At 47.4% G+C, this 25,672-nt stretch overlaps 1 protein-coding gene across 4 annotated transcripts in view; it reads left to right on the top strand.

Annotated features, from left to right (window-relative positions):
• Positions 1-25,672, top strand: part of kiaa0825 (KIAA0825 ortholog) — a 593,054-nt gene that overhangs the window by 20,131 nt on the left and 547,251 nt on the right. For 3 of the 4 annotated variants that reach the window (XM_038805261.1, XM_038805263.1, XM_038805262.1), the window contains exon 2: positions 18,452-18,591. In XM_038805261.1, coding sequence (XP_038661189.1) covers positions 18,461-18,591 — 131 coding nt within the window. In that variant the 5' untranslated portion in view covers positions 18,452-18,460. Of the gene's footprint in view, positions 1-18,451; positions 18,592-25,672 lie in introns of those variants that run through there. The other variant, XM_038805264.1, reaches the window with a different exon arrangement.

Consider the following 25,672-nt stretch of genomic DNA (forward strand, 5'->3'; position numbering starts at 1 on the left):
GTGTTAACTGTGTGCACCCGTATTAGGGGATGTACGGTAGTACCTATATTACAGGTTCGCCGGTTGCCTGTGCCGGCTAGCTCCGCCCACAAGGAGCCGTATAAATATGCATGACTCCTCCTGATCAGCCATTCTGCCAGCTGCGGTAGGAGGCCACGCATCTGACTGTAATAAAGCCTCTGTTGTACCAATCCGAGTCTTTCGTACAATTGATAGTGCATCAATTTATTACAGTCAGTCATGTTCAACAACACGCAGCGGCGCAAGATCAAAAATGATAAAATCTTGCGGTGGAGAATCGAGCTCTCCACCTACAATTACGAGATTTTGTATCGTCCCGGCAAGCTCAACGAGCCCCCAGATGTCCTCTCTCGAGGTACATGTGTCAGCACAGAAGTAGACCAGCTCCGTGCCTGCGCGAAAGCCTTTGTCACCCGGTGGTCACTCGGTTGTATCACCTCGTCAAAGCCCGCAATCTGCCCTACTCCGTTGAGGAAGTACGGATAGTCACCAGAGACTGCCAGATCTGTGCGGAGTGCAAGCTGCACTTCTACCGGCCAGACCGCGCGCGCCTGGTGAAAGCGTCCTGCCCCTTTGATCGCCTCAGCGTGGATTTCAAAGGGCCCCTCCCCTCCACCGACCGCAACACATATATCCTCAGTGTGGTCCATAAATTCTCAAGGTTCCCCTTCGCCATCCCATGCCCGGATATGACGTCTGCCACCGTCATTAAGGCCCTCAACTCCATCTTCGCTCTGTTTGGTTTCCCCGACTACAGCGACAGGGGATCCTCATTCATGAGCGATGAGCTGCGTCAGTTCCTGCTCAACAGGGCTATCGCCTCCAGCAGGACGACCAGCTACAACCCCCGGGGAAACGGGCAGATAGATAGTGAGAACGGGACGGTTTGGAGGGCCGTCCAGCTGGCACTACGGTCCAGAAACCTCCCAGCCACTCGCTGGCAGCAGGTCCTCCCGGATGCACTGCACTCCATCCGGTCTCTACTGAGCACTGCCACGAATAACACACCCCATGAACGTGTTTTTACCTTCCCTAGGAAGTCCACATCCGGGGTGTCGCTCCCGACTTGGCTCGCAGTTCCAGGACCGGTTCTACTAAGTAGGCATGACCGACTCCACAAGGCGGACCCCTTGGTGGACAGGGTACGCCTGCTCCACGCCAACCCCCAGTATACCTATGTGGAGTTCCACGACGGCTGCCAGGATACGGTCTCACTCAGGGACCTGGCTCCCTCGGGTTCCACTCCCACACACTTCCCCACCCATGCGCCACCCTCCCCTCCCCCGGCACTCCCAGCATCAGCCCCACCAGGTCCATCCCTCCTTCCCCTGCCCATGCCAGAGGACGAGGAAGATTTTGGCATGCTCCCGGAGTCATCCAACTACTGGCCAGCACCAACACCGCCAGTACCGACATCTCCACCACCGCTACGTCGCTCCCGGCGAACCGTCAAACCACCGGACAGGCATAACCTCTGATGGGCACCAGACTACAAGATAGACATATACTTTTTTTTCCCCTCCCCTCTGTGAATAATTCACAATTCTGTATATAGTTCCACGCCACCCCCACCGGACTCATTTTTAACTGGGTGAATGTGGTGATCCACTGTGTTAACCGTGTGCACCCGTATTAGGGGATGTACGGTAGTACCTTTCCTACAGGTTCGCCGGTAGCTCCTGCCGGCTAGCTCCGCCCACAAGGAGCCGTATAAATATGCATGACTCCTGATCAGCCATTCTGCCAGCTGCAGTAGGAGGCCACGCATCTGACTGTAATAAAGCCTCTGTTGTACCAATCCGAGTCTTTCGTACAATTGATAGTGCATCACCAAAGGTGGAGGTAGGGTTCATTGAGGGATTGGGAGCCCTGATCGGGATTGTAGAAGTAGTAGAGGGATTGGAGGCCATGCAGTCAGGCAAGGCCCCGGGACCGGACGGCTACCCAGTGGAATTTTACAAAAGGTTTTCTGGGATGCTGGACCTGCTGCTGGTGAGAGCATTTAATGAGGCAAGGGAGCGAGATGTCCAACCCCCAATAATGTCACAGGCTTCAATCACATTGATCCTGAAGCGGGAGAAGGACCCAGAGCAATGTGGGTCATACAGATCAGTCTCCCGACTGAATGTTAATGCCAAATTGCTGGGCATAATTTTAGCCTCAAGAGTAGAGGACTGTGTTCCAGGCGGTGATAGGGGAAGACCAGACGGGGTTTGTCAAAGGAAGGCAGCAAACGGCCAATTTAAGACGGCTCCTAAATGTGATCATGATGCCCTTCGAGGGGAGGGAGGTGGAGGTAGTGGTCGACATGGCGTGGAGAAGGCCTCTGACCGGGTGGAGTGGAATTATTTGTGGGCGGTCCTAGGACGGTTTGGGCTTGGGTTTGGGCAGGGCTTTATTGACTGGGTTCGGTTACTGTACCAGGCGCCGGTGGCGAGTGTACGGACAAACCAGGCGAGTTCAGACTACTTAAGACTGCACCGGGGAACAAGGCAAGGATGTCTCCTTTCCCCATTGTTGTTTGCCTTGGCTATAGAGCCATTGGCGATGGCGCTGAGAGCGTCAAAGGACTGGAAGGATCTAGTCCGGGGGGGGGGGGGGGGGGGGGGGTGAACACAGGGTCTCGTTATATGCAAACAACTTACTCCTATATATTTGTGACCCATGAGGGGGGATTGGGGAGATTATGCAGATCTTGGGGGAATTTGGCTGGTTCTCGGGGTACAAATTGAATATGGGTAAAACTGATGTTTTTGTGATCCAGGCAAGGGGGCAGGAGAGACTGGGGGAGCTGCTGTTTAAAGTGGTGGGAGGGACTTTTCGCTATTTGGGTATTCAGGTGGCACGGGGTTGGGAGCAGCTGCATAAATTAAATCTGGTTAGTTGAACAAATGAAAGAGGACTTTTGGAGGTGGGACATGTTCCCGTTGTCACTGGCGGGAGGGTACAGACCATAAAAATGACGGTTGTCCCGAGATTTGTGTTTGTTTTCCAGTGCCTCCCAAAGGCCTTTTTTAAGCAGGTGAATAGGGTGATCTCTGGGTTTATGTGGGTGCGCAAAACCTTGTGAGTAAAGAAAGTACTGTTAAAGCGCAGCCGAGGGGAGGGGTGGGCTGGCACTGCCGAACTTTAGGAACTACTACTGGGCGGCAAATATAGCCATGATTAGGAAGTGGGTAGTGGGGGAGGGGTCGATGTGGGAGCGGATAGAGGCGGCATCATGTAAGGGCACAGGTTTGGGGGCATTGGCAATGGCTCCTCTCCCGTTCTCACTGGCCAGGTACTCCACAAGCCCAGTGGTAGTGGCGGCTCTGAGAGTTTGGGGACAGTGGCGGAAGCATGTGGGAGTGGAGGGTGCGTCGGTGTGGGCTCCAATTTGTGGTAATTACTGGTTTGTCCTGGGGAGGATGGATGGGGGTTTCAGAGGGTTTTAGAGAGCAGGGATTGAGAGGCTGGGGGATCTATTTATAGATGGGAGCTTTCCTTGTTTAGAGGATTTGGAGAAGGAGTTTGAATTGCCGGGTGGGAATGGGTTTTGATATCTGCAGGCAGGGATTTTGTGCGAAGGCAGGTTTCAACCTTTCCGTTTCTACCGCCACAGGGGATACAGGACAAGGTAGTTTCTAGAATGGGAGTGGGGGAGGTGAAGGTATCGGAAATCTATAACGAACTTATGGAGTGGGAGGAAACCTAGATAGGTGAGATAAAACATAAATGGGAAGATGAGCTGGGTAAGGAGGTAGAGACAGGTCCGTGGGAGGATGCGCTGAGCAGAGTCAACACACCCCCATTATGTGCCAGGCTTAGCCTGATACAATTCAAGGTGGTTTACCGGGCACACACGATAGTGGCCCGGATGAGCAGTTTTTTTGGGGTGGAGGACTGGTGTGTGCAGGTGGGCCTGCAAACCATGTCCACATGTTTTGGGCATGCCCGAAGCTTGGGGGATGTCATGTCCACGGTACTAAAAATCAGGGTGGCACCGACTCCAGGGGTGGAGATTTCTGGAGTGTTGGAAGAGCCGGGAGTCCAGGAGGCGAGAGAGGCTGACGTTTTGGCGTTTGCCTCCTTGGTAGCCTGGAGACGGATGTTGCTAGCATGGAGGGACTCGAGGCCCCGGACATCAGGGGTTTGGGTTAGTGACATGGCTGGGTTCTTAGACTTGAGAAAATTAAGTTCGCCCCGAGTGGATCAACATCAGGGTTCGTTTGGAGGTGGCAGCCGTTTATTGACTTCAAAACTAAACCGTCAGCAGAGTCAATAAGGGGGGGGGGGGGGGGCGGGGGGGAAGTTGGGCTATTTTTTATCTAGATTAAGCGTGAACAGTGGGAGATGGAGGGGTGTGTTACACACTGAACTATGATTACATTTGTATTTTTATCTTTTATTGTTATAAAACCATAAATGCCTTTAATAAAATATTTTTAAAAAGAAACAAAATCTACTGGTTCACTGATGTCCTTCAAAGAAGAATTCCTGCCACTTTCCCTGATCTGGCTTGCACATGAATTAACTCCCACACCAACATGACCGACCCTTACCTGTCCTCTGCAGTGGTTTAGCAAGCTACTAAGTTATACAAAATCTACTGGTTCACTGATGTCCTTCAAAGAAGAATGCCTACCACTTTCCCTGATCTGGCTTGCACATGAATTAACTCCCACACCAACATGACCGACCCTTACCTGTCCTCTGCAGTGGTTTAGCAAGCTACTAAGTTATTAAGCTACTAAGTTATTAAGCTCAGTGATTCAAGAAAGCATCTCACCACATCCTATGAATAACAAGGAATGGGTAATAAATGCCAAAAATGCCCACATCCTGAGAAGGAATTTTGAAAAAAAAAGTGATAATTAGTTGTAACTAAGAAAAGATCATTGCAGCTCCTCATGGAAGTGATTCTGTTTGGAAACATTTTAAATGCACCACTCAAACATAGAAAAACACAGAAACATATATGACACAGAAGAAGGCTACTTGACCTGTCATGTCCATGCCACAGAAGAAGGCTATTTGACCTGTCATGTCCACTCAACTTGAGAAAAAGGTCATCGAGCCAAATCCCACCATACAGCTCTCAGCCCATAGCCCTATAGGTTACAGTACATCATCATGTGCATATCCAAGTATTTTTTAAATGTGATGAGATTTTTTTGTCTCTGCCATCCTTTCAGGCACCGAGCTCCAGACTCCCATCACCATAATTACTCCTCAACGTTCCTCTAACCCTTCCACCAATTACTATAAACATGTGTCTCTTGGTTATTGTTCTTTCTGCTCATAAAAATAGGTCCTACCTATCCAGTCTCTCTCGGCCCCATATAATGTTATGCACCTTAATTAAATCTTCCCTCGGTCTCTTCTGTTCCAAATTGTGTAACTTCTTGAATATCTATGAGTGCTCCTCTACATTTAAGAAATGCTGAATAAATGAATTTCATAAAGTATTTATCTTCGCAATTTATTTTCCTATTTATCTTGCTGTCATTGGCAAATTTAACTGATCATACATTCGGTCCCTTCACCCAAGTCATTGCTATAAATTGTTAATATTGAGGCTCCAACCCCTGTGGCATTCCAGTAGTTAAAGCTTGCCAACCTGAAAGTGACCATACTCTTTGCTTCCTGTACAACTAACTAATCCTTATGCTAATATATTACCATTAATATATTAGGGCAGCACGGTGGTTAGAACTGTTGTTTCACAGCGCGAGGGTCTTGGGTTCAATTCCTGCTTGGGTCACTGTCTGTGCGGAGTCTGCAAATTCTTGTGTCTGCGTGGGTTCCTCCAGATGCTCCGGTTTCCTCCAAATCCCGAAAGAAGTGCTTGTTAGGTGAAGTGGACATTCTGAATTCTCCATCTGTGTACCGACCGTGTGGCAACTAGGGGATTTTCACAGTGACTTCAGTGCAGTGTTAATGTAAGCCTACTTGTGCCATAAATATTATTATTATTATTATTACCTCCGATACCATGAGCTCTTATTTTGCAGGACAACCTTTGATGTGACACCTTTGAAATGCTTTTTGGAAATCCAAGTACACCACATCTACAGGTTCCCCTCTATCCACATTACTTGTTCCTTCCTCAAATAACTCTAATAAATTAGTTAAATATATGAGCCTTTCACAAAACTACATTGTCTATCTCTCATCCCATTATGATTTTGTAAGTATCCTGCTTTAATCCCTTCAATAATGGATTTTAGCAATTTCCCCATGACTGATATTAAGCTAAATGGCCCATAATTTCTTGCCTCCCTCCTTTCTTGAATAAAGGTGTTATGTTTGGTGATTGTTTTAAGTACCTCTCTCCCTTTCATCTCTTGATTTTTCAAGTATCTTTCGGGAAATTTTCCAAACCTTCTGCAGGGAAGACAAACACCAAATAACTGTTCAATGCATTTGCTATTTTATTGTTTTCCAGACTCACTCTTGTTACTCTATTTTTCTTAAAATACCTGCTGATGCTGCTATTATCCATTTTTATATTTCTAGCTAGCTTTCTTCGTTTACTATAATTTCTCCCTCTTTTAGTCTTTGCTGGTTATTAAATTCTATTCAGTCTTCTGACCTAACACTAACCTTTGTGAAATTGTACAGTTTATCTTTCATTTTGATATTCTACAGTTATGGTAGCTTTAAGACAAAATGTGTAACCCAATTTTTAGTACACTATAGCAAATCAAACAGTTCAGTGTATTTTATATAAATATACCTGAATGTATTTTTAAAAATTTGCTGAATATAATTTATTAATAATGAACAGTTGACTAAAATGACTGTTGGAACAGAAGAATTTGGACTCACTTTGTAGATATATGCTTATAGCTAGTAATGAATCCATACTGCTATGTAATGGAGAACTCTGCATTTGAATGGTACATTGTTTTGGATGAGCTTTTAAACTAATGTCATGAGCAGTAAAGATATTGGTTTTTTTTTATATAGCATGGACTAACCTTAATGCTATTACTAATATTCCTTTAATAACTTGTATTCTGCATAATTTGTATTTTCAGAGAATGTAGGGAATTAAAAATGTATTTGTCAACATTACTTAAGTGACTGCGAATAAATAATGATTTGGCATGGAGAAGCCAATTGGTTATGGGATTAGATGAGCATTCAGAGATTGAGAATTGAAACCTTACCATTGAAGGACAACAATGGGTTAACTCCTCCTTTGAGCTTCTGCTGGAGTTAGAAATGTCGATAGGAACAGACAATCACACAGCTCAATTGAGAAGAAAGGCACAGTGTCCTGCACTTACACTGGGGTAGAGTGAAATACATGATGATCTCGAGAACCAGACAATGGAAGGAGATCAGCTTCAATGTAGTGTATATAATAAAATCAAAGGTGCGAAAGAAAGACCGGCATTATTGAGGGCAATTATCAGTAGGAAATAGGCGACTTGTGACTTTCACAGAAAACACTTTTAAAAAATAATATATATCATGGATACGATTTTATATTGTCAATCAAAACTAAAGGTTTGGGATATTGTCAAATTTGGGAAACTAGTTGGTCAGGCCAGCAGCAGAAATGGTATCATTGGGAACAGGAATCATAGGGCAGTCGAGGAAATCCGTAGGGTCTGGTCAACTCCACTGAGGGATCTGCAATGCTCAACTGAGGAGTGGCTGTAGCTATTAAGTTCGGATATGAAGTTAGGAACAGGGGTTAGCCTCTTGTGGGACACTGTTCCAGGTAGCATAACTTGTAGTTGTAAATGTTTTGTGATTGCTGAGTGCAAACCTCAGAGCTTTGGGTAACTCAATAAAGTAATTGTGAATTAGCAGAAGAAACTTGTCTCGCTGGGCATTTTGTTTAAATCCTACATTTTGTGAATCTGATATGAAAGTATGGGGAAGGCCTCTAAAGGAGAATTTCCCCCTACACCATGGCAAATGGGCAAATTTAATTAACTAAATCTGGTTATTTTATGGGCTAGCAACTGGGAATATATTTTGTCTTGAGCTTGACTGATTTGCAACGGTTCCTCTTGGCGAGGAATCTGCTGCCTGGTCTGCATCTTACTCCATATCACAATACATTATTAACTTTTATATGCTCAGGGAAATAGAAGGGCAATAAGTATAGTCTTGTCAGCATCATCCACTGCTCAGGAACAACTGTAATAAGTATGTTGTTTTAGTAACTATTCAGTGACCATGTGTACTCCTTTTCAAATTCTACATTATTTCAGATTGTAATTTCTCTTGTCTGCAGAAGTATTTGATCTTATTTTTTTTATTTAAACCTAATTTCTGATGCTTCTGAGAGTGACATATCTCTTTGTGTCCTACTAGTTTTTTCAGCTTTTAAAAGTACAGATGCAATTGTTGGGTAACTAATCCGTTGAAGGGATCAACACCAAACAAGTCACTTGTATCAAAATGTTGGCAGCTTCAGTTTGAAAAAAACTTGGTAAACTGTAAGGCTTGTCATGTGGGAAAATAATATTTGTCCAGCTAGACAGCTTTCCTTTGTAGCAGTTAAATGAATGTTGAGCTCTTTTCTCTCCGTTGAAGGCTCCAATGTCAAGAAGGTAATGTGGACTTTGTGATTTGACAGGGATTATTAAAATCAGGATAGATGGAGGAAACGGAGTGTGTGAAAATGAAATTGACACTGACACCCTCCATTATCTGGCACTTGAGTTTTGATAAGTGTTTAATATTGTCGATCCAAAATGCCCAGTACAACTGGTTAATTTTGGCAATATGCTTTATAATGCTAAATAATTAGAACTGAAAATGCATGGTATGCAGTGTCTTGGGGCCAAGAGTCTTTGTCTTAGATATGAAAATTGCAGTAGTAGCAAAGGATTATTTTCTGGTTTCATTGTCTATTGCATTGGTAGTTACTCCATATATTTATAGCTAGGGTTCTCCTATACCACTTAATTCCCTTCTGAATAATACTATAAATTGCTTCAAATGCAATTCTCAAAAACTGTCATTCAGACCCCCATAGAACAAGGTAAAGCAGGTTAAGGCTCTCCAAACGAACATTATTTCATAATACATAGCAAAATTATTTTCTATAAATATGCTCTGTACATCTTATGAAATGTGTGTAACATTAAGCTGTTAAATATTTCAGTTTGTAATTATCATGAATCAATTAACAACAGTTTTACCCATTTATTTAGTACAAACTGCTATTTAAACCATCTAAAGGTTAACTGAATACGCACAGTAACATGTTTTCATTGAACTGCAACCAAATTAGGAAAGCTGTTCATTGTAAGATTGCTCTCAGACCAGAAAATGGAAAATCATGGTGACTGACAGGTGCTTTTTGTTTCAGGTTTAATGTGTAAAAATATATTGCCAAGTATAGTTTAAATTTAAGGCTTCTATTTTGATGAGATGTCAAATCACCATTGGATGTATTGTTGGTTTCGCCAATGTGGGGGAAATGTCAGAGTTTAGAAGAAGTTGGCTGCAAGTGTGATGTCAAGTAATGGTGCTCCAGTGTTGAAAAATTGCAATGGATAGAAAATAATCTTGCATTTTCAAAAGATGCTGGTGCAGACACGATGAGCTGAATTTTATGATTCTTTTCCAACTAAGGCAGACAGCACATAAAATTGGTGCCCCACTTCTGCATAAACTTGAGTGGCATCTGTGCTAGACTGCAATCTGAAATTCTGCTGACTAACTCTGCACTGCTAGGTGGCCAACTTATTGCTTGCTCCAACAACCTTCCTTTTTTTAAGTGGGCAGTTCTTATAAGAGGGAAGCTATAGCAATGCATGGCGGCTGTAAAATAATGTTGGTTCAGTGGGGGCTGAGGATGCCCCATCCCTATAAAGAAAAGGTTCCCCACTGGAAGCACTGGTCAGATTGAGAAAGTGGCCACAACCATACCCAGGAAAGCCACAGAATAAGCAGAGGACCAGCATGTCTGCATCCCCACACCTCCAGGAAACGATCCACAGAATCATCGGGACCATCACCATGATTGAGCCAGTGGCACCTGGCACAGGAAAAGCCATTGGAAGATGAAGTTAAGTTGCTGCCTTGTGCACCTTCCCTCCTCACCCTTCACTCTCATCCTGAAATGTGCCATGAAACAGAAACTGCAGATGGAGCGACTTTCGGACACCTACTTTCCTCCCCACATCCATTTCCTGTCTCATCCCTCAATACTTTTTAACATTCAGATAGCCATAAGCTGTTTGCTATTGAGCCTCAAGAGAAAGAGTAAACCCATGAGAGTGAAGAGGAGGCACTGTTACCTGACATCACACTTGCAGCCAAGAGCTCAGATACGGGCATGTGTAAAAGCTAGAGGCAAGTGCAGAGTTGGGATTGATGTGTGGGGAGGGGCTGGTTTAGCACAGTGGGCTAAACAGCTGGCTTGTAATGCATGGTGTTGCACTTGTGCATGGGCAAGAAGACTTAAATGACGACCTCATTGGTGTGGGCTATAGGAAAACATGGGTGATGATGCACTCATTGGTCCATTGGCAGGCCTTTAGATAGGCTTCAGTCACTGGTTACAAGTATTGAGCAGTCTGGCTCCAACACGGCACAGGACATTGCAGAGAGCTTGGAGCCCATATTTTTCTCTGCCAGACTGGCGCATGTTGACCATCATCACAGCTTCTACATCAACATAGGCAGTGGCCTTCCATTGTCTCAGTGCTGCAATGGAAGCGGAGATGAAGTTTGAGATCCTTGGCTATTGATGTGCAGGCTCAAGCACGTCATGGTGCTAACCTCTGATAATGGTCACACAGCCTCTCAGTCCAGTAATCTGTGATCCAGCAGAATATAAGGATTGCTGAGGTACCACCCCATGTAAGTGGCACTCTGGAGCACCAACCTGCCTCTTTCTGGATGACCCACCACATACACTCCACCAGTGCCATTGCTGTTTCTTCTCGGCCAAACAGCTCAGACTGCTCTTGTTGATAGGTCTTTGAGTCTTAAAATGCATAAAGATGCCCTGAAAGGCCAACTATAGTCTTCCTCAGTGAAAGTTTTCCACCAGCCATGCTGCAGCCACTGGGGTAACACCGTGAAGGAGCACCAGACTAAGAAAGGGCACCTACCTGCAAGACCAACAGTAAGGGAATGTGCCTTTGTGGATTGTTTGTGGAAGGAGTAGCAAAAGCTGGCTGCTTTGTCCTGGATGGTATTGAGCTTCTTAAGTGTTGTTGGAGTTAAAATCATCCTGGCAAGTGGAGAGTATTCCATTACACTCCTGACTTGTGCCCTGTAGATGGTGGAAAGACTTTAGGGGGTCAGGAGGTAAGTTACTCGCTGTAGGATTCATATCCTTTGACCTGCTGTGGTAGCCACAGTATTAATATGGCTAGTCCAGTTCAGTTTCTGATCAATGGTTACCTCCACCTCCATGGCGGGTTGATGGAAAAAGTGAAGTTGCATGGGGTTCAGGGAGTACTAGCTAGATGGATAAAGAACTGGTTGGGCAACAGGAGACGGAGAGTAGTGGTGGAAAGGAGTGTCTCAAAATGGAGAAGGGTGACTAGTGGTGTTCCACAGGGATCTGTGCTCGGACCATTGTTGTTTGTGATATACATAAATGATCTGGACAAAGGTATAGGTGGTCTGATTAGCAAGTTTGCAGATGATACTAAGATTGGTGGAGTTGCAGATAGCGAGGGGGACTGTCAGAGAATACAGCAAAATATAGATGGATTGGAGAGTTGGGCAGAGAAATGGCAGATGGAGTTCAATCCAGGCAAATGTGAGATGATGCATTTTGGAAGATCCAATTCAGAGCGGACTATACGGTAAATGGAAGAGTCCTGGGGAAAATGGATGTACAGAGAGATCTGGGAGTTCAGGTCCATTTTACCCTGAAGGTGGCAACGCAGGTCGATAGTGGTCAAAAAGGCATACAGCATGCTTGCCTTCATTGGACGGGGTATTGAGTACAAGAGTCGGCAGGTCATGTTACAGTTGCATAGGACTTTGGTTAGGCCACATTTGGAATACTGCGTGCCGTTCTGGTCGCCACATTACCAGAAGGATGTGGATGCTTTGGAGAGGGTGCAGAGGAGGTTCACCAGGATGTTGCCTGGTATGGAGGGTGCTAGCTATGAAGAAAGGTTGAGTAGATTAGGATTGTTTTCGTTGGAAAGACGGAGGTTGAGGGGGGACCTGATTGAGGTCTACAAAATTATGAGAGGTATGGACAGGGTGGATAGCAACAAGCTTTTTCCAAGAGTCGGGGTGTCGGTTAGAAGGGGTCACGATTTCAAGGTGAGAGGGGGAAAGTTTAAGGGAGATGTGCGTGGAAAGTTTTTTACGCAGAGGGTGGTGGGTGCCTGGAACGCTTTGCCAGCGGAGGTGGTAGAGGCGGGCACGATAGCGTCATTTAAGATGCATCTAGACAGATATATGAACGGGCGGGGAACAGAGGGAAGTAGATCCTTGGAAAATAGGCGACAGGTTTAGATAAAGGATCTGGATTGGCGCAGGCTGGGAGGGCTGAAGGGCCTGTTCTTGTGCTGTAATTTTCTTTGTTCTTTTGTTCCTTGTTCCAGGATGATGATTGGGAGGCCGTGGCGTAGTGGTATTGTCACCGGACTAGTAATCCAGAGAATTGCTCAGGGGACCAAGGTTCAAATCCTACCACTGCAGATGGTGAAATTTGAATTCATTTAAAAGTCTATTGATGACCATACATCCATTGTCAATTGTTGTAAAAACCCATCTTGTTCACTAATGTCCTTTTAGGGGAGGAAATCTGTCATCCTTACCTGGCCTGGCCCACATGTGACTCCAGACCCACAACAATGTGGTTGATTCTTAACTGCCTCCTCGAATGCAATTAGGGATGGGCAATAAATGCTGGCACAGCCAGCGATGCCCATGTCCCAAGAACAAATTTTTTTTTAAAATAGCAACGGTTAGGGCAGGCCATTGAATGTCAAGGGTGATGGTTAGATCCTCTCTTGTGGGAAATGGTCATTGCCTTGCGTAAATGTAACTTGCCACTTCTCAGCCCAAGCCTGGATATTGTCAAGGTCCTGTTGCATTTGGACATGGTCTGCTTCATTGTCTGAGGTGTATTAGTAAAACCTCCCGCATTTATGCTAGTTGAATGTTTCTGAGACCTGTGTCAAGTCTTACTGGCTGGGAAACCTGGCCTAACTAATCACCTACTTAACTAACTGTGCAGCTGACACTAACAAGGAATATTTGGGATGTTTTACTGAGCAATATCGGTGGAAATTGTGTCTGGTGCTGGCAAGTTTTCTGTTTAGCATAGGTATTTTTAATTTGAATTAGAAGACAAGGATGTGCTTAGATTTATATTTATTTCCCTGGACGCTGCCTGCCTACCTCAGCTGATGGGCCAGCATGCGACTCATCTTCTCCCCATATTTGGATTGAATCCCTCTCGCCCTCCTTAACTGCCCCACTGCTTTCCCCATCGTCAAACTGTCCCTGCAACCTCTTAGTCTCTGCCGGCAACACTTTAGTGGGGACCCTGCGTATCTCCTGACCACCCACTATCTCAACAGCCGTACAGACTCCTCACTCCGCCTCCTGTCCCTGTGTGTCTTGAACAAGATAAGCTCCCCTCGGACCACCATCTTCAATGCCTCCCATAATGTGGCCGCCGACACCTCCCCATTCTGATTGATTTCCACATAGTTCGTGATTGCTGACCTCCCCTTTTTTCACAGAATCCTTTGTCAGAAACCCGAATCTAGCCTCCATTCTTGCCACTGCACCTGCCCCTCGCTGAGCATCACCTCCAGCCAATGTGGCGCATAATTAGATATTACAATTCCCACATACTCTGCCCCCACCACCCCAACCACATAGCCTGGCTCATCACAAAGAAATAAATTCCCACGTACACCGTATACATGTGAGAAGGAGTACTTCCTCCTGCCCGGGCTCTTACACCTTCACGGGTTGACTATTCCCACCTGTTCCATAAACCCTCCCAGCTCCTTTGCCATCTTCACCCTTACCATTGATTTGGGGCTTGACCTATCCACCCTCGGTTCCATCACACTATTAAAATCTCCGCCCATAATCAATTGGTGCATATCCAGACCCAGGATCGCTCCCAACCAACCCCACATCATCCCAATTTGGTGCGTACACTTTGACTAGCACCGCCGGTGTCCCCTCCAACACCCCACTTACTATCACATAACTACCCCCTGGGTCCTGCACTTCTTTGGTCCCCACAAACTCCGTTGTCTTGTTCAACAAAATGCGCCCCACCCCCTCAATTTTGAGTCAAACCTCGAGTGGAATACTTGTCACACCCATTCCTTCCTCCGTCTAACCTGGTCCTTAATGCTAAGGTCCGTCTCCTGCAAGAAGTTCACTTCCGCTTTCAAACTCGGGTGTGCAAAAACCTGGGATCACTTCACCACCCGCAGATTCCGCATTACAATTCTTACCGGAAGCATACGACTCCACTCCCCTCTATCATTTGCCATCATCCCCTCTGGCTCTGCCTCTTCTATATCCGCCCTATATTGGCCCATCTAAGATGGCTGCCCTCTTCATCCATGACCACGCTCAGTTTCCAACTCTGTAACATTGCAATCCCCTCCTCTCCTCCTCCCTTACCTTGCGTCCGGTCAGCAGCATTACCTGCTAGCATGTCAGCCCTGCACTCGCTCCCACCCCACCCCCAGAGAAAAAGCAACCCAAATCACAATCCACCCCCTCCAAAAAAGACACCACAGACAGTGCAGGGAGGTATAACTCCCCAAAATACAATATACAATAACAAACCAAAGGAATCCCCCACCCTCCGGCAACATACACCAACTATACCTTCCAACCTTCACAGGTGCAACTCCTCCATCTCCCACCAACTCTCAGTTCTCCACCAGTTTATGGTCCCTTATAAAGTCATTCGCCTCTTCTGGTGTTTCAAAATAGTACTCCCGGTCTTCAAATGTGACCCACAATTTCGCCAGGTAAAGCACCCCAAACTGAATCTTCCTCCGGTACTGCACTGCCTTGTCTCTAAATCTTGCGTGCCTCTTTGCCAGCTCCGAACCGATATCCTGACATGTTAGGACATGGTTCCCCTCCCATTCGCAGCCTCCCTTCTCCTTGGTCTATCACAAGATCTTTTCCTTCTCCACAAATTTGCATCCATACAATCACTGACTGCGGTGGATCCCCCGCTCTTGGCCTGTGCCTTAAAGACCTGTGGGCCCTGTCCCCGTCTGGGGCCTTATCCAACCCTCCTTGCTCCACCAGCACGGCCAACATCTTTGACATATATTTTGTGGCGCTCCTTCCTTCCAGCCCTTCTGGCAACCCCACAATTCGTAGGTTTTCTTGTTTCTCCAGCTTCACCCCCAGCGACTTGCGCGAGTCCCCCAGAGGCCCACCTTCACCTCCAGAGACACGATCGGTCACTCTGGTCCAACACCACCATCTCCACTTCTCGTATCTTCGCCTCTTGTGCCTCCAGGCACTTCTTCACTCGGTCCATTGACCGTCGCAGGAGTACTACTGCTCCCTCAATGGCGTTTGAGCAGTCCCCATGCACCTCCTTCCTCTGCTATCAAATTTCATCTTTGATGAAGGCCATTGGCGATGGCCCTTCCTCCTTCACTATTTTTGCAATTGTTCATGCATCACAGGTCTCCTTATATTCCTTTGCCAGATCTTTGACTGTTTTCTGCCGGGTCTGGTAGCCAGCAGACATACCAATCTTGGGGAGAACCTCTCCCTCCACGCCTTCTGCACCACTTTCCTTATGGAGCTACCCCATGACTGGTAAAAAGTGCCCAAACCAGCGCCTTTGAGCCGGAGCTACCATTTGTGCGACCGCTCACTCCACGGCTGCCACCAGAAGTCCGAATTGTCGGTATTCGTGACAAAGGTGTCCGAATTTAGTGTGCAAGATGTCATCCTGTTGTGGGGTATGCGTATCATTATCCAAAACAAGGGACAAACAAGATGCTGACAGATTTGCACAACAGGCACCCGGGGTGACCAAAGTGAAAATGTTAGCATGTAGCTACGTATGGTGGCTGGGCAGTATGATGTATGTCAGGAGCACCAGAAGCATCCATCGGCTGCGCCTGTTCACCCATGGGAATGGCCGGGGAGACTGTGGTTACATACTGACTTTGCTGGGCCCTTTCAAGGCTTGATGTTCTTACTCCTCATGGATGCCCACCCTTAAGTGGCTGAAAGTCCATAGGATGTCAGTGATCACTTCCAGAACAACCATTGAAAAATTACATTTGTCCTTCTAGACACACGGTATCCCAAAAGTACTAGTTATCAATAATGGAACACCCTTCACAAGTGAAGAATTCTCGGGATTCCTGAAGGTTAACTGGGTGCAGCACAGCCCTGTATAACCCTGCTTCAAACAGCCTGGCAGAAAGGGCGGCGCAAAAGTTCAAATGTGGACTCAAAAAGACGGGATACACCGGCTAGGATCTGATGTACATTGTAAATACCAATAAGGTTGCAATAAACCAAAATTTATTTTGTACCAACTTGGTTGGAAACATTTATGGTCTCCAAAAGAATGGCAAGTATATTTTGGGAACCAGGGATGTAATTTAAAGCATCGTACAAGGCTTGGATTAATGCAATTTTGTTTGGCTTAAGGGGATTTTCTGTGGAGTTAATTAGATTTCAGCTTGGTAAGATGATGTCATTACTGGATGGAGCTAAATTATCAGGAATTGTGCAAGGATAGCAAGTCGATGAAGTTCCAGCTGAAGCTGTGACCACATGTCAAGCAGTTTGCTCTCTGCAGTTCAGTTAAAAGATATGTCTGCAGTCATAGAGCATTGTGGTTGGAAAGGTGAACAAACCTGAAAAAAGCTTCTGAAGAAATAAACCAGAGTTGCTGCATGATTCTGACAGTTCGATCTTTTCTTTCAAGCAGTGTCAAAAACTCTCCCTTTCTCAAAGAACATCTCTGTAAAAGAAGTATTCCTGAGTGCCAATGATTTAACAGTGAATTGAGAGTTCATATGGTTTTATTCCTTATTGTTTAGGAGGGAATAATGATGGCAGTTAAGGGTATTTTATTTACTGTATTGAGTCATATTGTTTAAGAGGTACTTGTAAGTTATTTTCTGGTGTGATGTTAAAGATATTCTGATACTGTGTTAGTAATAACGTTTGTTTTAATGTACAATATCCCTATTTCTTTGTGCAGTCACTCCTGGAGCAAGGTGTCCTTTCCCCTCAGTCTTCCAAAATGAAAATTTGAGGTCTGGTCTGAGATTGTAATAAACATTTTGTCTTGGCCAAATGTTTCCTTTTTACATACCTACATATACTTTATGTTCCGTATTATTTTGCTAGTTTGCATTCATATTCTATTTTCTTTCATCAGTTTCTTGGCCTTCCTTTTCTGCTCCCAAACCTCAGGTTTACTCCGATTTCTGGCAACTTTATAGGCCTTTTCTTTTAATCTTATACAATCGTTAACTTCCTTTGTTAGCCATGGTTGACTGACTGGGTTTTTGTGCTGTGAAGGAATGTATAGTTGCTGTAAATTTCTATAATGATTCTAAGACTGTTCAATGCCTTTGTACCATTCTACCTTTTAATGTGTTTTCCTAATTCCCACCTCAGCCAATTTGCCCCTCATGCCTTCATACTTTCTTTTGTTAAACTTTAACACCCTGGCTTCAGATTGAACTACCTCACTTTCAAGCATAATGTAAAAAATCTATCATATTGTGGTCACTCATCCCGAAAGGTTATTTTACAACAAGATTGTTATTTAGTCTGTTTCATTACATGATACTAGATCTAAAATAGCTAGTTTCTCAACATACTACTCTGGAAACCACGCCTGGCACACTACAAAAACCCGTGTTCCACAGCAGAGTGCTTATTAGGTTTACCAAGTCTTCTTGCAGATTGACGTTGCCCATGATGACTTTACCCATGCTTAAGTGCTTCTGTAATCTTCTAATTATTACCATGCCCTACAGTATCACTACTGTTTGGTGGCCTTTGAACAACTCCTACCAATGTTTGATGCAAGTTCAAAGTAACTCTTTGATAGTAAAGAACTTAGAGGAATATCTGGATGTCATGCAAGGCTCTCTTCTCCTGTTGTGTTTCTATTGACTCCTCTCGCTTTACCCCATGATCACTTTTTACCTTTAAACACTGCTGTCCTCCATCCCATCACTGAATCCACCATTTTATTCTTTTCCTGCCCCTTTCCCCTGACTTCATATTTGGTTTAAGGTTTTTCATGTCTAATTTTTTCTAGTCTTGCAAGGTCATCAACCCTGAACATTAACTTCCTCTCTTTCCACTGAGACTGAAGTTTTCAAGCATTTTCTACTATTATATTAGTATTTGCCATGTGTTATATGTTATTCTAATTGGATTTTAGATGGATGGATTTATTTTATTTTAAGAGCACTGTTAAACTTTTGATTTAAACAATTGTTTTCAGGTATTGGTGATGGCATGGGAAGGAGATTACCTATTGGATTATTCCTGCTCAGGTTGTCTCTTGGACACTATACCAGGGGAAGTGGAATTGCGCCAAACTCTTGGTGACATTGAGGAGAATCTGAAGCAGAATTCTGTGTGGTAGGTTATTCCTTACGTGGCAAGTTATGCTTTAATTGATTTTATACACCTCGAGTTTCAGAATGATATTAGAATATCTGTATTTTTTGTTACTATTTCGTTTTATTTCAGTGTTTTTGAAACTTTTTTTCCGGGGACCCATTTTTACCAACCGGCTGACCTTCGTGATTCACACCCGCCGACCTACGCAACCCTTGCCGGCCGACCTTTGCGACCCACCACGTTCTCTTACCTTGTTTGCTGCTGACAAAATGGAGGGATCTCAATCGCGCCCAAAGCATGCGACGGCGACGTTCGGAGGGCGTCACTTGTTCTTTGCCTCCCTTCAGACAGGAAGATTACATTGCATTTAAAAAAAAAAAAAAATCTCTCTTGCTTCTCCGATTTGTGCAAACCTACCTTGGCTAATAAATGGAAGGGTTCCAGATGCCCTCTTAATCACCTTAGCAACCTGTCCAGCTACCTTCAGGGATCTGTGGACATTCACTCCAATGCCCCTTTCTTCCTCTTCACTTATTAGTCCCCTCCCATTGTGTAATTCTTTGCCTTGTTTGACCTCCCTAAGTGCATCACCTCACGCTTCCCTGGGTTGTATTCCATTTGCTGCTTTTCTGCCCATCTGGCCAGACCAGTAGCTGCTTCATATTTTGAAAGACATGAGGGATAAAGTATTTGCTCCTGTATCTATTTGCATCTCATTCAATTCCGGGGTGTGGGCTGGTTGGCTGGCCAGAATATTCTTTGGTTTCTCCACTTGTTTTCTCTTGTGTATGAATAGTGTCTTATACTCAATTGTGTTCTGAATGAAGCAAAAATGTAGACATAGGCTAGTTGGTTGAATGAGGTGGTACATTCAATGTAATTCAGCGTTACGCTGGATTTGGCTACTTGGGGGTTGGTAGCTTAGTCGGTTTTGGGATCAGAAATAGAAAAGAAATTCATAACAAAATTAGAAAAAGAGACTTCCGGTGGCGGCGATGACTTAGGAAGCCGCACATTTGGGAGCTCCCGTTTCAAACTGACTTTTCGGCTCTTTTTAGAGCCCAAAACGGAATTTTTTCGACGTCTCCTGGTGGGAGAAGGTGTGCTGATTGACTTTCTCCGCAGTTCATGACTCGAACTCGAAGTGGAAAGGGGGAAAAAAAACGGTAGCAGCTCCCCAGAAAAAACGGGGGAAGGATTCCAAGATGGCGGCCGGCGGAGCTCCAGAAGAGTGGAAGCAGTGGGCCCTGGAGCAACAAGCTGCTCTCCTGCGCTGTTTTGCAGATTTCAAGGCTGAGGTACTGAGCTCTCTGCAGGAAACGAACAAAAGGCTCTCGGAGATTCAGACGACCCAGGGTGCTGCCATCAAGGAGTTGCAGACGCAGGCCACTGAACGAGAGGAGGTGGCCGGGATCCTCGTGAGTAAGGTGGAGGGACGCGAGGCACTCCACAAGAAGTGGCAGGACCGCTTTGAGGAGCTGGATCACTGCATGAGGCGGAAAAATCTGCGGATCTTGGGCCTTGCGGAGGGGCTGGAGGGGTCGGACCTGACAACTTATGTGGCTACGATGCTGAACTCGCTAGTGGGGGCCGGGTCTTTCCATCTGCCCTTGGAGCTGGAGGGAGCACACAGAGTACTGGCCAGGAGGCCTAAGGAGAATGAACCCCCGCGTGCGGTGCTGGTGAGGTTCCACCGGTTCAGTGATCGGGAGTGTGTGCTGCGCTGGGCCAAGAAGGTGAAGAGCAGCAACTGGGAGAATGGGGTAGTACTGAGCTACCAGGATTGGAGTGCGGAGGTGGCTAAGCGGCGGTCCGGGTTTAATCGGACGAAAGAGGTGCTCTACAAGAAAAAGATAAAGTTCGGAATGTTGCAGCCTGCGTGCCTGTGGGTAACTTATTCGGACCGGCATTATTATTTCGATTCCCCGGAGGAGGCGTGGGCCTTCGTGCAGACGGAGAAACTGGACTTGAACTAGGGGTTGGGGGTTGCGGGGTCGGTTGTAATACTTTATTGCTGGATTCAGCTGTTGCTGTGTTCTCGTTTTCTGTACTTTTGCAATTTTGATATGGTTATTTATGGGGGTGTTGTTCTGTTATGTTTCTTTGCTGTGGGGCATTGTTTGAGTTGTGTATCTTGCGGGGAGGGTTGGGGGGGTGTGTTGTATTCTATGTCGGGTTGGGGGTATGGAGTGGGGCTGGTATTTGGGAGCTGCGTCAGAAGGGTGTGGTGGGGCAGTGCAAAAGCGCGGGCTTTCCTCTGGTTTCCCGCGCTGCGGGGCTGGGGGGTGGAGACTATGACGGGGGAGGCGGGGCCGTAACTGGTTCTTCCCCACGCTGGAGCAGTGCCTGGAGGAGGGATAGGATGGGGGATGATCCCACTTTGGGAGGGGTCGGGTTATTGGCGGGAGTTTCCGGGGTCAGCAGAAGTTAGCTGACCCATGGAAGTACAATGGAGGACGGTTCGAGGCTAGGAGGGTTCCTAGCCTGGGGGGGAGGGAGGGAGAAGAGGAATGGCAGGGTCAGGAAGGAGCTGGTGGGGACCGGGGGGACAGAGGTGAGGTTTTGCCGCTGTGGGGACTCGGTCGGGCAGGGGGTGCTGGCCTGGGGCGGGCAGTCGACGGGCTATGGCTAGTCGACGGGGGAGGGGGGGCGGGACGCCCTCTGATCCGGTTGGTCACCTGGAATGAGAGAGGATTGAATGGGGCGGTGAAGCGGTCGAGGGTACTTGCTCATCTGAGGGGGCGAAAGGCAGATGTGGCAATGCTTCAGGAGACCCACCTGAAGGTGGCGGACCAGGTCCGTCTGAGGGAGGGATGGGTGGGGCAGGTTTTCCACTCTGGGTTGGATGTGAAGAACCGGGGAGTGGCGATTTTGGTGATGAAAAATGTGTTGTTTGAGGCATCGGAGGTGGTGGCGGATAAGGGGGGTAGGTATGTTATGGTTAGGGGCAGGCTACAAGGAGAGAAGGTGGTACTTGCTCGTGTGTATGCCCCAAATTGGGACGATGCGGGCTTTTTGGGGCGTATGTTGGGACGGGTCCCGGATCTAGAGGCGGGAGGTCTGATCGAGGGGGGGGGGGGGGGACTTCAATACGGTGTTGGATCCTTCACTGGATCGGTCCAGCTCTAGGACGGGTAGGAGGCCGGCAGCGGCCAAGGTACTGAGTGGGTTTATGGACCAGATGGGTGGAGTGGATCCATGGAGGTTTGTGAGGCCGAGGGCACGGGAGTACTCTTTCTTCTCCCACGCACATAGGGTCTACTCTCGGATAGACTTCTTCGTGGTGAGTAGGGGACTGATTCCGAGAGTGGAGGAGGCCGAGTATTCGGCCATTGCAATCTCCGACCACGCTCCGCATTGGATAGAGTTGGAGATGGGGGAGGTGCGGGACCAGCGCCCGTTGTGGCAGTTGGATGTGGGGTTGTTGGCGGAGGAGGAGGTGTGTAGGATGGTCCGGGCAAGTATTGAGGGGTACCTCGAGGCGAATGATACGGGGGAGAGTCAGGTGGGGGTGGTCTGGGAAGCCCTGAAAGCAGTGATATCCATCCGGGCACACAGGGAGAGGAGTGAGAGGGATAGACTGGTGGGAAGGATGCTGGAGGTAGACAGGAGGTACGCAGAGGCACCAGAGGAGGGACTGTTGGGGGAGAGGTGCAGCCTGCAGGCTAAATTTGATTTGCTGACCACTAGAAAGGCGGAGGCACAGTGGAGGAAGGCACAAGGGGCAGTGTACGAACATGGTGAAAAGGCGAGTAGGATGCTGGCTCATCAGCTCCGCAAGCGGGATGCGGCAAAGGAAATTGCTGGAGTGAGAGACAAGAGTGGGAATGTGGTGCGGAAGGGGGTAGAGGTGAATGAGGTCTTCAAGGACTTTTACGGGAAACTGTACCGGTCGGAGCCAACGGGGGAGAGGAGGCGAATGAAGAGGTTCCTCGACGGGCTTTCTTTCCCGAAGGTGCAGGAGGAGCAGGTGGAGGGGTTGGGTGCGCTGATTGAGCTGGAGGAGCTAGTTAAGGGGATCGGGCAGATGCAGTCAGGGAAGGCGCCGGGGCCGGATGGGTTCCCGGTGGAATTTTATAAAACGTTTGTGGACCTAGTGGGCCCCTTGCTGGTGCGGCACTTAATGAAGCGTGGAAAGGGGGGACTTTGCCCCCGTCGATGTCGTGGGCGCTGATCTCGTTAATTTTAAAGAGGGACAAGGACCCCCAGCAGGCCGATATCTCTCCTCAACGTAGATGCCAAGGTGCTGGCAAAAATCTTGGCCACCAGGATAGAGGACTGTGTGCCAGGGGTTGTACACGAGGACCAGACAGGGTTTGCGAAGGGAAGGCAGCTGAACATGAATGTGCGGAGATTGTTGAATGCCATCATGATGCTGGCGATTGAGGGGGAGGCAGAGATACTGGTGGCGCTGGATGCGGAGAAGGCCTTCGATAGAGTGGAGTGGGGGTACTTATGGGAGGTGTTGGGGAGGTTTGGATTTGGTGAAGGGTTTATTAGATGGGTGAGGCTGCTATATGAGGCCCCGATGGCGTGCGTGGCCACGAATGGGAGGAGGTCGGAGTACTTCCAGCTTTACCGAGGGACCAGGCAGGGTTGTCCCCTGTCCCCCTTGTTTGCATTGGCAATCGAGCCGCTGGCGATGGCGTTGAGGGATTTAGAGAGGTGGAGAGGTTTGGTGCGAGTTGGGGAGGAACATAGGGTGTCGTTTTATGCCGATGACCTGTTGCTGTATGTGGCGGACCCGGTGGGAGGGATGCCGGGGGTGATGGAGCTGCTAGCTGAGTTTGGGACCTTTTCAGGTTATAAACTAAATTTAGGCAAGAGTGAGGTGTTTGTGGTGCACCCTGGAGACCAGGAGGAAGGAATTGGTAGGCTCCCACTTAGGCGGGCAGGGGAGAGTTTTAGGTACCTGGGGGTGCAGGTGGCCAGGGACTGGGGGACTCTTCACAAACATAATTTCACCAGACTTGTAGATCAGATGGAGGAGGAGTTCAAGAGGTGGGACATGCTGCCATTGTCGTTGGCGGGGAGGGTGCAATCCGTCAAAATGACGGTGCTTCCGAGGTTCTTGTTCCTCTTTCAGTGCCTGCCCATCTTTATCCCCAGGGCCTTCTTTAGGAGAGTGACTAGCAGTATCTTGAGCTTTGTGTGGGCACATGGGACTCCGAGAGTGAAGAGGGTTTTCCTGGAGCGAGGGAGGGATGGAGGCGGGCTGGCGCTGCCCAACCTTTTGGGGTACTATTGGGCGGCCAATGTGTCAATGGTGCGTAAATGGGTGATGGAGGGGGGAGGGGCGGCGTGGAAAAGAATGGAGATGGCGTCATGTAGAGGTACGAGCCTGGGTGCCATGGTAACAGCGCCGTTGCCGCTCTCCCCTAAGAGGTTTACCACGAGCCCGGTGGTGGCGGCGACCCTAAGTATCTGGGGACAGTGGAGACGGCATAGGGGGGAAACAGGGGGCTCGATGGAGGCTCCATTGGGTGGCAATCATCGGTTCATACCGGGGAACAAGGATGGGGGATTTAGGGGGTGGCAAAGGGTGGGCATCAGTAAATTGAGGGACCTGTTTATTGGCGGGAGGTTTGCGGGCCTGGGGGAACTGGAAGATAAATTTGGGCTTCCCCAAGGGAACATGTTCAGATACTTGCAGGTAAAGGCGTTTGCTAGGCGACAGGTAGAGGGATTCCCTTTGCTGCCCTCGCAGGGGACGATGGACAGAGTGCTTTCGGGGGTGTGGGTCGGAGAGGGGAAGGTGTCTGACATTTATAAGGTGATGGAGGAGTCGTCAGTGGAGGAGCTGAAGGTTAAATGGGAGGGGGAACTTGGGGAGCAGATAGAGGACGGGACTTGGGTGGATGCCTTGGAGAGAGTCAACTCTTCCTGTTCATGTGCGAGGCTTAGTCTCATCCAATTTAAGGTGCTGCACCGGGCCCACATGTCCGGGACTAGGATGAGTAGGTTCTTTGGTGGTGAGGACAGGTGTTTGGGGAGTCCAGCGAATCATGCCCATATGTTCTGGGCATGCCCGACACTGGAAGAATTCTGGAAGATGGTGGCGGAGACGGTGTCGAGGGTGGTTGGATCCAGGGTCAAACCAGGGTGGGGACTCTCGCGATTTTCGGAGTTGCGGTGGAGCCGGGAGTGCAGGAGGTGAAAGAGTCCGGTGTCCTGGCCTTTGCGTCCCTAGTAGCCCGGCTGAGGATCTTGCTGCAGTGGAAGGATGCGAGGCCCCCAAGTGTGGAGACCTGGGTCAATGACATGGTGGGATTTATAAAGTTGGAAAGGGTCAAATTTGCCCTGAGAGGATCAGTACAAGGGTTCTATAAAAGGTGGCAGCCTTTTCTGGTCTTCCTGGCTCAAAGATAGGTATCTTGGTCAGTAGCAGCAGCAACCCCGGGGAGGGAAGGGGGGGTGTTCCTTACTATAGTTTCTATATTGTTTCGCTACGGTTATGTAACTTAACAGTGTGTTAACTTGAGTTGTTGTTAATATGTTGGGATGTTCATTGAGGAGGGGCGAAGGTTCATGATTGTTGTCATTACTGTTATTGTTGGTATTTTAGTATGGTTTGATGTTGTCTCAATTCAAAATTTTTCAATAAAAATTATTTAAAAAAAAACAAAATTAGAAAAAAAGGACCATCACATTTTGGGTGAAATCTTGCCTTTAAATGCTAGCTGATCAGTTTTCGTTATTGGAATTTACGGAACCATGCAGTTCTGCGCATGAGTACCGATGAGCGGGCATGCATGCGCAGTGTGCCCATATTTTTTTTATATGATCGTGGCCATCATTTTGAAGTCTGCTCGCAGCCGGCATTGTTAAAAGCCGGCTGTTGCGCGCGAATTTACGCAATCTGGAGCATCGCGACGGACGGCTCTACGACCCTCCCGACATCTGCCCACGATCCACCCGTGGGTCGCGACCACCACTTTGAAAATGCCTGTTTTATTTGATTCAAGAAGTTTGTGTGTTTTGTTCAGTAATTATTAGATAGAGGGTATATTTTAATTCACGTTTTAGAGTACTTGCTCTTGCACGCTATAAGGACCATGCTTAGTCATAAAGCGTTTACTGTGCTGCTGGACTGAGGAAT

The sequence above is a fragment of the Scyliorhinus canicula genome, chromosome 8 (genome assembly GCF_902713615.1).
Source record: "Scyliorhinus canicula chromosome 8, sScyCan1.1, whole genome shotgun sequence".
NCBI lineage: Eukaryota > Metazoa > Chordata > Chondrichthyes > Carcharhiniformes > Scyliorhinidae > Scyliorhinus > Scyliorhinus canicula.